The 13,273-nt window shown below is 45.8% G+C and overlaps 1 protein-coding gene across 2 annotated transcripts; it reads left to right on the plus strand.

Annotated features, from left to right (window-relative positions):
• The first annotated feature begins 6,684 nt into the window (after positions 1–6,684).
• LOC128342476 (diacylglycerol kinase kappa-like) lies at positions 6,685–13,052 on the plus strand. Of its 2 annotated transcripts, none has more exons than XM_053289793.1 (6): positions 6,685–7,013; positions 8,941–8,969; positions 10,143–10,961; positions 11,142–11,242; positions 11,538–11,762; positions 12,730–13,052. In XM_053289793.1, the coding sequence occupies exons 1-5, from the start codon at positions 6,982–6,984 to the stop codon at positions 11,709–11,711; spliced, it is 1,155 nt and encodes a 384-aa protein (XP_053145768.1). In that variant the 5' UTR covers positions 6,685–6,981; the 3' UTR covers positions 11,712–11,762; positions 12,730–13,052. The 2 variants fall into 2 exon arrangements, with proteins under 2 accessions (XP_053145768.1, XP_053145778.1); XM_053289803.1 differs by lacking the exon at positions 6,685–7,013 and adding an exon at positions 7,039–7,482.
• Positions 13,053–13,273: the final 221 nt, after the last annotated feature.

A 13,273-nucleotide genomic window follows, 5' to 3' on the forward strand; every position in this document is an offset into this window, starting at 1 on the left:
GAACCAGCGGGGGGGGGCATACCTTGAAGGGAAGGGAAGGGTGACCTTACCCCTCCCACTGTAATTCACCGGCTGGCACCCCATTTTAAAAGTCCCCATCAGGGTGACAGCATACCTCCCTGCCGCTCCGGTGTTCTCAGCTGGAAGTTAATGGAAGTACCCGACACACATCACATGCCAGGTGTGTGTGCACACGTCGCTCACTCATGCGCCCGCCCGATCATGTGCTAGGCACTTCCGTTAGCTTATGGCTGCGGACGACACTGGGGTGGCAAGGAGCAGGGGCGTATCTAGGGTGGGGCAGGCAGGGCACGTGCCCTGGGCGCCACTTGAAGGGGGGCACCATTTTTAAAAATAAAATAAAATTTAAAATGGCCACCAAAAACAAAATGGCCACCGTGCATGCTCAAATTGCCTCTGTGAGTCCCTAGGCCATGCCAGGCCTCACAGAGGCCATTTGAGTATGCGTGGAGGCCATTTTGTTTTCAGCCATTTTTTTAAAAAAATATTTTTAACAATGGCCACTGCACATGCTCTAATGGTCCCTGCGAGGTCCTAGAGGCCAGAGGGGGGAGGGGAACCTTTGCAGACCCCCTCATGGCCTTTAGGAAGCCCCTTGAAGGGGCTACAGGTGAATTGTGTTGTTTGTTTTTTAAATAATATAATATAAGTCATTGTACACATATTCAGATTGGCACTATGTACAGAGAATCAGGGCTTGTGAATACTGAGCTGAAGCTTATGAGCTAGGATTGTATTCATTTGTTTTTACTTTGCTTCTTGTGATAAGTGAGTTAAATATGAAGTCTTAATAATATGGCTATTAATGGTGAGTTTGTCTTTGAATCAGTGTGAAATCCTTAGTTTTAAGGCCCACTGGGAGTTTCTTGCTCTCTTTCTCTCATTTTAACTGTCTGAAATACTAGAATATATTCCAAGCAGTGACGCAGTTTACTCTGCATATCCTTTAATTATTTTCAGAGTATCTGGGAAAAGTCAAATTCTCCATTTATTTTTAAAACTTATGTAATAGTGATGCTACAGTGCATAGTAGAGAATTAGATAGGCACTTCTGTTTAGTTTTCCAAGTATACCTCCACATAGTATTTGGGTATTTCATGAGCTCCTACTACTGAAATTTGTAGTTTTCCAGCATTTTTTGGTCTGGCTATGTCCACTGCCATATAGTTTTTGAAATATTAAAAGATTAACAAGCTTGACTTGTATTTTTGAGCTGATATTATGGTAAAGTTATCTGAAAGATGGGTGTCAGATGTTTGGACAGGGGGCACAATTTCAGTGCTTGCCCTAGGCGCTATTGTCCCTAGATACGCCTCTGCATGCTATGGTAGGTATCCAGGGAACAATGGAGTCTAGGATTGATAAGGGGAAAGTACCTTCAGGGATTGTGCAGGACAGGAAACGAGAGAAACCATCAGCAGCAGTAACAGCAGAAAGCAGTGCAGGCCCAGTAATGCAATGGAATGAAGTTGCAGGAACATTCACAAGCTTTGCAGGCTCACACTCTTAGCTGGTTCAAAATCTCACTGGCAATTGTTATAGCTGCTTCCCTTACAAACACAAAGTCATCTTATATAGATTTAACTAAGAGTTTATTCAGCAACAACTCCATTTTCTTCTCCTCCTTTCCCTTTCTGACTCCACCTGACACACGGGCGCAGGGGGTAATACCAATACCAATTGGGTGTACCAATCAAAAGGCAGAGCAAAGAGATGCCAGAAATGGGGGCGGGAGACAAAGAGTGAGACCCCTGCTTACTATCTGTATTCCTAATGTTGCTAGTGGGAACTAGGACAAATGGTGCAAACAGACGATGCAACTGGAGCTGCAACTCCAACAAAAGCAGCTGTCACTAGCCCTCTTCAGACTTTATGAATCATAACTGAGCACTGCTCGTCATGAGTGGGGAAGCAGGGAGGATGTTCTGCCACCTGCTGTCACTCATCCTCCCTGCACTCAACAACCATGCTTACAGCACTGTTTGTCTGGAGGGGGACAGTGCCATAAACATCATGACTGGTGATCATCATGCTTACCTGTGGCACCTGTTGGAAGTGAAGGACTTTGCGCTGTCTCTTGTCTCAGTGACATAGGAGGGCAGACTAGTGAGTCAGAGGGCTAGAGGGTCAAGACATTGGTCATCCCTTCTCTACTGCTCTGACACTATCCCTTTGGAATGTAGATTGCTACTCTTAGGGACTAACTTCCTTCCTTCCTGTTTTGCACTTCCTCCTTCCCTTCTCTTCCTGTTCCTTCTACCTTGCAACATGCAAGCTCCTCTCCCCTGCACCATGTGTGCAGAGATGCAGAATCCATCTGCATCCAGCTAGCTAGCTAGATTAGAGATCCTAACTCCTCACTTTCCTATCTAGAATGGAGTTCTTTAATAAATGCCATATATATTGATTTGTAACTATGAACTGGCTCCAAGTTACTTTACTCTCAGCATACACGCATGCCTAACCAAATTCCGCTGTGTTGTGCCTCTGTGCACTCTGCTATAATGAAAAAGGGATTCTCTTACCAGAGAGAATTCCCAACAGCACCCAGGTTGCCAGCAGCCTCCTCTTCTTTCCTCGGGCATATTGCAAGCTTTTCAAGGAATGTGAGGACAGTTACTTCTTGCAAAAGATCACAAGGGTCAGATTGGACCCAAACAGCTGCTCAGATGTGGAGAAAGCTGCAGCTGGTGGGCTTTCTCCTTAGCCAGTGGGCTTTCTCCTGCATATTTCTCCTGTGCATTTGCTTAAAATAATGTATTCAGGTTGAAGGTTTTTGGATTTTTATTCACACACACACACACACACACACACACACACACACACACACACACACACTTGATAAGTTTCTTAACAGGGGCTGACATCCTGACTAGCACTGTGCTCATGCAGCAGTGCCAGGATTAACTCTTTGCCTAGTTAACCTCTGCTAACTAGGCAAAGAGGCACTTTTTAAACATGGTGATTCTCTTTATTTAGCAGGGGGAGAGCAACTGGCCCTATCGACCCACAGCACAGTACCCCTCCAGTGACTGTTGCTGGTATCTATCTTATATTTCTTTTTAGTTTGTGAGCCCTTTGGGGACAGGGATCCATCTTATTTGTTTGTTTGTTTGTTATTTCTCTAAATAAACCACTTTGAACACTTTTGTTAAAAAATGGTATATAAATATTTGTTGAAATTTGAAGATCCAGAGTACCACTGTGTCATTTTGTGCATGGGGGAAGCAGCAGTGTTTGACAATCACCCCTACCTTATGAAGCCCCTTGTGCATCAGAAAAATATGTTCCAAAGGGCTGTGAAACCCTCAGGGACATCTTTTTGGGACACACAGTGGGCTTCAGAGGGAAGGGGAAGTTAAAATGTTCATTTTGACTGTCATTGGACAGTCTCCCCCCACGAGTGTGATGGAGCAGCAGCAGTCTGGATGCTGACATGGATTCACATGTGCCTTGTCAGCATTGGTATCAACCAGGGTCTTTATGCCACCTTTATGCATTATATATTTTGTAAACATTCCTATGGCAAAATACATGTGTTGCTACATTGTATTCATGACAGAATCATGCCATCTTCTCCATAACTGGCCATTGATAGCCCCTCATATAGTTTGATTGATTGGTCAGTCAATAAAAGATACTACAAAAACAGCAAAAAATGCTAGTGCTGTTTCCTTTTAAGGAAATTGAAGTGTGCTCCTTGGACTGCCATGTAAACATACTTGGAATCAGTGTCCTTGAAAGCATATTATGTGTACAAATAAGCCCTATTCATAAGTTACATTCAATGCACAAACAATGGTACACTTCATATCTGTAGCCTGAGTTTGAGGGGCCTGTACTCAGGTCCACCTTTTAAATGAATCCATGTACAAGCATTCACAGAAAAATGTGTACATGTGTAGCATCTGTAACATCTGAACATAATCTAACATCTGAATAGGGCTATAGATATAAAGAAAATCAGAATTTATCTGATGGCATTTTCAGCTCAGTACAGAAAGGAGTGCTTACACATGCATTGTAGAATGTGGAGCTGGTTTTATCACCTTTTTGAGAAAGAGGAAGCTACTTATGGATGTGGATTTTAAAACATCAGCCCATGTGGTACAAGAAGTCCATATAGAGTTTTGTGACCCCCTTCTTTGCATTTGTGCACCTTTTGGAAGTTTGGAACTCATGAAGCTATAAAACGAAGGGATTATTGAAAGAATAGTTGGGTGCTTTTAGATTTTATGTATTAGCCCATATGAAATATTAACATAATGGGTATTATTGGTTATTTTAATGTGTATGTATATGTGAATTTTGATGATTTTAAGGATTTATGTATTGATTTGAGTATATATGTGGGTAATTCTAAAACAGTATATATTAAATATCCAGCAACTTTCATCCTTTGGTATGTTTTGAGAAAAATGCTTACAATATTAGGTTGCAGTTGAATGTGTCCCCTTAATGTCTTTTTACAGATTTATTTAATATTGCATACAGCAAAGGTTTTGTGTGGGTGGGTTCCTGTGGTGCAATATAGAGTTTCTATTGGACTCACCTAGGTCCTTCTTCTTTTTGTTGCCATTCTTTCACCTGAAACATGTCCTTTATTTTTACTTATTTTTTGTGGGGGGGACTCTTTAGAAAGTTGAAAAACTTCTGTGGAGAGGGGTGGGAAAGTTGGCCTCATGGCTGTAAACTATGAGAGCAGGTCCGCCCTTCCCCGTGCCAGGGATGCACCTAGGCAATTGGGGTGCCTCCAGCAGCCACCCTGCGCCCGCCACGCCATGCCTCTGTTTTTTGTTTTTTTGTTTTTGCATAATTCAAGCCACCATGGCATGTGTGTGGCTGAGGGGTGGGCCGGTGGGGGGGTGAGCTGAGCAGGACTTGCCTCCCACCCACCCCCGGTGGTGGGGGCCGGAGTGACCACTCGGCCTGTCCATTCGGCCCAGAGGCTCTTGTTTACTGCGAGGCGCTGCAGCGCACTGGTGCAGTTAAAATAGATTGCCACAAGCCCATGATGCCACACGCTGGAGCGCCTCGCAGTTATCAAGAGCCACTGGGCTGAATAGACAAGCCCAGCGGTCACTTCGGACAACACCGGGGGAGCAGGTAGGCAAGTCTTGCTAAGCTCACTCCCCAGCTGCCACTCCTCGCTTAAATTATACAAAACATAAACACCGGACGTACGCTGTGGCGAGGCGGGCACAGGTGGTTGCAGGAGGCCCCCCCCCCGACCATTTGGAGTCTGCCCTTGGAGGCCATGGACCAGGGCCCCAATGTCCGGGGGTAAGAGCGCCTCTGCCCCCCCACCGGCCTACCAACCAGTCAATCCTCAAGGAAAAACATTCTGAGCAAAAAACACTCTGAGCAAAGTGACTTTCAACAGCAACTGAGTGCTTCCGTATTTCTATGTGACACCTTTTTGCTTCCTGATAAAATAATATACTGGAGAGTAATTGCAGTGCTGTTGGTGGCGGCAGCAGCCAGAGGGGCAGGAAGTGAGGGATACATACCAGCTGACAGAATGTCAACAAAACATTAAGCAAAAGCACTTCCAACAACAACATATGGTTTAACTATAGTGGCAGAAATAATAGCTGTAAGGAGGCAATTGCTAGAATGCCTAAAAATGTAAGAGTAGCATCTTTAGCGGGATTCATCCATCCCCTGTGGGGCCATGAGCTACCATGGTGGGTCTTTTGAGAGGACAGAGAGGAGGTCCCTTTGTCCAATGTTCATTTTAATGTGCAGTACATCAAACTATATGCAGCAGAAACTAAGATTTTGTACAGTTGGGCCTACTGAGTTTAATAAGGATGTGGGTTGTTTCCTAAGAAGAAACAGAGGGGGCGGGGACAGTTGTTTGCTTTCCATTGTCATAACCTTATACAAAAAGTACATTACAGCCTTCTGTTGCACTCTCTCATTCTTTGTGGGCCATCTTCATTTTTTGTGCTTCCCCTCTTTCTTTGTCCTTCTCATTTCCCCTCCCTCCCTCTCGGTCACTTTTGATTCATTCACGTTCATTCGAAGGAACTGTAAGCAAATTCTGAAGGAAGGGGATGCTTGTGGGTAGGGGTAGGCTGCAGCTGCTGCTTGTGCAGTTGGACACAAAGTTTATAATAAACCTGCATGCTTCCTCTGTAACATGTAAGAATGCAAAGGCAACAGCCGCACCCACTGCATGTCCCCAGCATCTGGGATTCTGCCTGTACACCTGGAGGTTCTCTATAGTCATCATGACTAATAGCCACAGAGGGACCTCTCCTCCTCCGTGAATGTTTCTAACCCCCTTTCAAACCCATCTAAGCCAGTGGTCATCACCGCATCTAGAGGTGGTGAGTTCCACAAGTTAACTGGCTTTCTTTTTGTGTATTCTGAACAGAGACGGGCCTCAGTGCTGAATGTGATTTAGAGGAATTTCCTAGCTAAAGGACTTCAGCAAGTGATTAGGTGGAAATCTAATCTAAGTGATTAGGTGGGAAATTAGCTGGGGACATGCAATGGATGTGGCTGTTGCCTTTGCCCTCTTACATGTTACAGAGGACTCATGGAAGGCTTATTATAAACTTTGTGTCCAGCTGTACAAGCAGCAGCTGCAGCCCACCCCTATCCACAAGCATCCCCTTCCTTCAGAATTTGCTTACAGAAGGGAAAAGTCAAATGAATAGAAGTGACATGTGGGGAGCAGGGAGGGCAGGACTGGGATGACTTGCCCCTGGTGCTCTGAGCTGCATCCCCAAGACAGTGTTTGGATTCAAACCAGAGCCAGCATGACCAGTAACAGTAACTTGTGACTTCACAGTCAGCCACAGAATTCTGCCATCATGATTCCCCTTGGAAACCTGCAAAGATTCTGCAGCAGGCTCACTTGGCAGCGTTTTAGATTAGCTGAAGCATCTTCGATAAATTGGCTGTCTTCGGCTGTCAGTTTATTAGCAGCTTATCAGCTTAGTTGTCAAGATGGGTGGCTATTGGTCATATGTGGCCTGCAGGTAAGTCTCTGGCATGGTGGGTGAAGCAAAATCTAATGGCGGTGTGGACTTGGTTTTTAAAGATGCCCTTCTGTTGTTTTAGCCTGTCTGGGCAGAGAACTGAAGCCCAGCCTGCTGTGTTCACACGTGTTTGTGCTCCCTGTGGGAACCTCAGTGGTCACAAGTTCACCACCACTATTCACATCACACAGCTTCTCCTTGAAATGCATGCAGCCCTCGAAGCTCACCTGCTTGGCTGATTTCCACTGTGTTTCTTAAGCTTGGAGGTCCTAGACCGATGAAGCTGTATCACTCAGGAGCTACTGGCTGGCTCCTGTGGGCCCACTTGGGGGGTTGTGGGGAAATCCTGCCCACCAGTTGAAGCTGACTTCAAAAGCTGCCCCCCAGCACCCCCATGTTATTTCCAAGAACATGCCTAACCTTTTCTTCTTTCATGTTCCCATACGTCTCACCCAGAGGCAGAACCAAAGTGAGTTGCTCTCTTCTCTGCCCTTGACTCCTCTTTTTTTTCCTCCAAATTCAATTTTTGATTTTAACAATAGTAATATTATCATTAACAAATAGACAAACGTGGACTTCCCGCACTCATCTCTTCGTGAATAATCAGCTATAAAATTTACCCTTGCTATAATAATAATTCAAAACATAAATTTAAACCCTTACAAACACAATTAATCTACCCAACCTGCAATTTTAACTAAATTTCAAACCCTGCTCTAAAGTCCAAAGTAGGAAAATAGTTCTTTAGATACAACAAAAATGGTTTCCAATCTTCTTTAAAGCATTCTAAATTTTGGTCTCTTATCAATGTTGTAAGTTTTGCCATCTCCGCATATTCCAAAATTTTTGTCAGCCAATCTTCTTTTGAAGGCAGTTCATTACTCTTCCATTTTTGTGCATATATTATTCTGGCCGCCGTAGAAGCGTACATAAAAAATGTTAAATTAGTTGTAGAAATTACACCTTGTGTTATTCCCAGCAGGAAGGATTCTGGCTTCTTAGGAAATGTCATTTTAAATATTTTCTTTAACTCATTATATATCATATCCCAATAGGCCTTAGCCTTCCCGCAGGTCCACCACATATGAAAAAAAGTACCTTCAGAATGTCCACAATTCCAACATTTGTTTGAAACATTTTTATACATTAATGCCAATTTTTTTGGTGTCAAATACCATCTATACATCATTTTATAATAATTTTCTTTTAAAGCATAACATGCAGTAAATTTTAAATCATTTTTCCATAATTTTTCCCAGGCTGCCATTTCTACCCTTGACTCCTCTTAATGCTTTTGGCTCTGGTGTGGCCAGCTGAAGGGATGGCGGGGGGAGTGATGAGGGGGGGGGAGTGATGAGGGGGAAGTGTTCAGACCTAGCCCAAACCCAGGTGTGGCATATATTGCCTCATCAAGGTGAGCCCATCTCCTTTCCATGTTCAGAATGCCAGTAATTGGCTGCTGAATCAAATGCCAATTTCGTCAACTGTCCCCTTTATACCTTTGGCAGGCTGCCTCCCTCCTATTTAAAAAAACAAAAAAGCATGTATGTGTCCTTTGGGGTGGGACTTTTTAAAAAGTGGGGAAACTACACTGGAGAGGGGTGGGAAAGCTGGCTTCATGACTGTGAACTACGAGAGCAGGCCCACCCCCCGCCCAGCCACAACCAGTCAATCCTCAGTGAAAAATACTCTGAGCAAAATGCAGTGAGTGACATTCAACGGCAATTACATTCACTGCTCCCAGCTATGGAATCATCCAAAATTAGCAGGGCTAGCTAGAAGGATTAGGGGAGAGGACATACTTGGCTGCATGTGGATTAAAATTAGAGGGAGGGCACATACTAGTAATACCCCTAGTATTACTGAGGGAGGAGACCCTCTCTTTCCTGTGATTTGCTACTAAGAATATTTCTCCTTATCTCTGCAGGGATGAAGATGAAGAGGGGGCACTGACAGGTAAGTGGATGATGAGAGTGCCTGCTTCTCCTCAGGGCTCCCCAGCCCCCCCAGGGAAAGCCTCCTTGGAGAACTGTTTCTCTTAGACAATGGAGAGAGATGGGCAGACATCCATCCGATGGATGGATAGCAGGAGGGCAGGTTCAGCCACCTCTATCCTTTGCTGTTGATGCAGCCGAAAGTGTTAGAGGAGGGGGGGGCCCTCTGTGAGTCACATCTAGCTATCCTCCATTCGAGGAGGAGATGGGGAAAGGGCTGTGGCAGCAGGCAGGTAGGTTTGGTCATTCTCCTTTAGATGTTGTGCACTTTTGAAAAAGTCCTGCGAGAACCCTTTGCCCACACCCAGCCCCAAAACATCCTCTGGGTCTTTTTCTCCATGCCTTCAAGAAGAGGAAGCTAATTATTTCCAAAGTATCTCATTTTTTGACAATTACATGGGTCAAGATGGAATTGGAGGATCACCTGAAAATAAGGGCAACATTTCCTAGCCAATGTGCTCTGAGCTTGGACCAAAGAGACTCTTTCTCCGACCACAGTTTTCTACCTCTAGGAGCCAGGCCTGCATTCCTGAGATCACAGCTATGCTTCCTGCTTATGGCATCCAGGCAGATTTTCAAGACCCCCACCCCACTAGGCCAAGAGTCTGTAACTGGGGGTTGGTTCGTGAACCAGAGATAGTCCATGTCAACCATCAGCTCCCATTCTGCTCAAAGGAGAAGCTTCTTTCCTCACACAAAAAGGAAAGCCCATAGCCCAGTAGTGGAACAATTGCTTTGCATGCACAAGGTCTCCTGTTGAGACTTCATCATCTTCTGTTAAAGGATCTTAGCTAGCTAGGAAAAGGCCTCTGCCCAAGAGTGGCTGCCAGCCAGAGTAGGGCAAAGAGAGCCAAGAGTATGACTTGGTAGAAGGCAGCTGCACTTGTATGTACAGCAGACAGAGCCTGGCCATTGCACTCCCTTCTGAAGTGTACTTGGTGAGGGCTGTCTTGCCAGTCAGTGCTATGCAATGTACTCCTCTTCATTCCTTGCTTGTTTCCTTGGGTGGCCCACCTCACCCACAATCCCAGGCTACTTCCCAGCTGGCTAACCTAGGCAGAAAAGGGAGGCCATTTCTATCAGGCCTACAAGCCACGATCGTTTCCTGATTCCTGCTTTATTTCTTCTCTTTCAGGTCATCCCAGAAACCCAACCCATGTTGCACCATTTTCTGGGGGACTCCCCAATGTTTTGGGGGACACTCTGGGGAAAGAGCTCATTGAGGAACCCTCCATGCCAGAACCCCTTCCAGCACCTCTCATCACCAACAACATCCTGGGGGAAGAGCTCACTGAGGAACCCTCTGTGCCAGAACCCCTTCCAGCACCTCTCATCACCAACAACATCCTGGGGGAAGAGCTCACTGAGGAACCCTCTGTGACAGAACCCCTTCCAGCACCTCACATGACCAATGACATCCTGGGGGAAGCGCTCATTGAGGAACCCTCCATGCCAGAACCACTTCCAGCACCTCGCATCACCAACAAGATTCTGGGGGAAGCGCTCACTGAGGAACCCTCCATGCTAGAACCCCTTCCAGCAACTCACATCACCAATGACATCCTGGGGGAAGCGTTCACTGAGGAACCCTCCATGCTAGAACCCCTTCCAGCACCTCGCATCACCAACGACATCCTGGGCGAAGTGCTCATTGAGGAACCCTCTGTGCTAGAACCGCTTCCAGCACCTCGCATCACCAACGACATCCTGGAGGAAGAGCTCATTGAGGAAACCTCAATGCCAGAACCCCTTCCAACACCTTGCATCACCAATGACCTACTGGGGAAAGTGCTCATTGAGGATACCTCAGTGCCAGGTCCTTCCATCCTCACAGACACTCCAAAGGAAGCAGCTTCTGTGTCAGAGCCCTTACTAGAGCCTTCCATTGCTGATAATTATCTTCAGCAAGAAGTAGAACTCCTCAAAGGGTTACAGCATGACTATGTCCAGCAGCGTAAGTATTGCGACACCTCAGAAACCTTTTGCATATACACCCAGCACAAAGATCAACTGCAGTTTTGATACCCAGCCCAGATGATGGACTAAGCCCTAACACTGCCCTTTTTGCAAGTCACCAGTACTCAGCCTGGTCAGCACATACAACATTTGTTCCTTTTTGTTCTCTTTGTTGCAGAACTGAGGGTTCGCCACATTTCCCAACAGTTCCCTCGTTCTCTACAGGCCATCAATTTGCAAATTGGACACATGCGGACAAGGCTCATCCGCAAAGGGAAGGTATGTTCACAGCATGCCCCTGAAATTGCTGCTGGGCTAAGAACGGCTCTTTTGCTCTGTTTATTTCATGTTGAAATGCTTGATTTGAGTCTGCATCTAAGGTTTCAGAGGGGAGGCCTGTGAGTGGGTTGTCAGTGCTTGCTGAAGTGTTCCTTCGTTTTCTGCCTTTCATGTGTCCAAACTCCAGTGCCTGTAATCCAAGCAGCTTCTCAGAGTGAGCAGTGAGGGCAAGTGATGGTGGGTGTGGTAGGATGTCAGCCTTTGCAGCTGACCTCCTGCTTCTTCTCTCTTGCAGATGTTCCTGCAGGCCCTGTTGCACTTCTCCAGCCCTCTGGGTCTGATTCATCATTGTCCTCTGCCTCCCTTGAGGTTGCCTCCATCCCACCATCCACCTCTTCCCTCCTCCTGCATCCCTCTCCACCTCGTCCTCCTTCCCCACCTCCTCTGGAGCCGGACCTCAGCAATGTGAAAGAAACTCTGCAGAGTTTGGTAGAGATGCAGGTCCATCAGCTGTGTGACCGTAAGTCTCACAGAGGCAGCACTCCATAACCTTTACCTTTTCCATCCTCATTGTGATTTTACAATCTAAAAAACTTATAGTCTAAAAACAGAGGCAGGGATACAATAGAAGAAGTAGAGGGAAGCTGAGGTGGGGGCAAGTGGGGGAAAGATGTGTATGTATTTCAGCTGCACCTCCTTAGGACCAGGGAGACCCAGGTTTGAATTCTCATCCAGTCATGAAACTCTCTGGGTGACTTGGGGCCAGTCACTTGTCCCATAGCCTAACGTACCTCTTAGGGTTATTGTGAGGAAAAAATAACCATGTATAAACCTCCCTGAGCTGCTTGAGGAAGAGCAGAATATGAATGCTAAAAGGAAAACAAATATCAGCCCTTTTGAGTTTAAGCTGAGATGAAACAGGAAACCAAGGAGAATGATATACAATTGTGCATATTGCAAATCCTCCTTATAGTGTCATCAATGTACATAGGCAAAAGTTCCCTGCCACCAGGAGCATACAGTCTAAAGTTTGGCTTTGGAGAGAGAAGTGAGGAAGAGGAGGAATGGGAGAGGAAAGCATAAGGGGCATTCAATTCAAGCAGATGGAGCTGCCTCTACTGAGGCATAACGCCAAAGGCTGCGCAGTGGAGGTGGGTTTTCAGGTATCATTGGAGGGATAGGAGAGAGACGAGGGGCCACATCTGAGTGGCTGTTCCAGACCCAAGGGTCAGCGAGAGGGAAGAGAAAGAGTTGTTTTAGAGAGCAGGAGACTTTCAGGTGGCTCCTGAAGACAGAGAAGCTGGAAGAGCAAAAATCAACCTGACGAGGTGCAAGTTCACCGGGGGGGGTGGGTACATAGCCATGGAGGGTTTTCAAGACAGAGAGGAGGAGTCTGTGCTGAGCATGGAAGGGGACTAGAAGTCCGTGCAGGGACTGACATGGTGGAGGACAGGCCCCTTCACCCTGTTTGTTTTCTCTCCTTCAAGGCCAAAGAGACCTCCGCAGCTGCCAGGAATGCTTACAAAGCTTCAAGGCACTGAGGGGACAATTGAGGCGGCTAAGGAGCAGACTGGCCAGGGTGGAAGCCACTATGGGGATCGTGGTTCCTCCAAGGGAGCTGGACGTTGCTGAGGAAGAAGGGGAAGGCAAATTAAAAGAGACAACTGTGCTACTATTTACATAAGTAGCAATAAAATGCTGTGTATATATTTTTTAAAAATTAAATATTTGTTTTAATAGGATGTAGAGACAGAACAGCAATAAAACTAGCATATTTATTGTTTAAAAAAATAAAATGTTTTATTTTAAAGAAAATACATTTGTCTTGCTTTGAGTATTCTTTGGGTAGAGTTGAGTAAAAAGGTATTTGGGTCAAACTCAGCTACAGAAAAGACTCTCTTGGCCAGTCCACTCAGGGTCAAGAGATGTTTGAGAGGTTCAAGATGTAGCTCAAGATAGACAGTTCCTTGTCAGGAGGCTCCATACAGAGCTTGTCTGCCCCAACATGTATGGCTAGGAGGCTGGATTTTG

This window comes from Hemicordylus capensis, chromosome 1, assembly GCF_027244095.1.
Source record: "Hemicordylus capensis ecotype Gifberg chromosome 1, rHemCap1.1.pri, whole genome shotgun sequence".
In the NCBI taxonomy this organism is placed as follows: Eukaryota; Metazoa; Chordata; class Lepidosauria; order Squamata; family Cordylidae; genus Hemicordylus; species Hemicordylus capensis.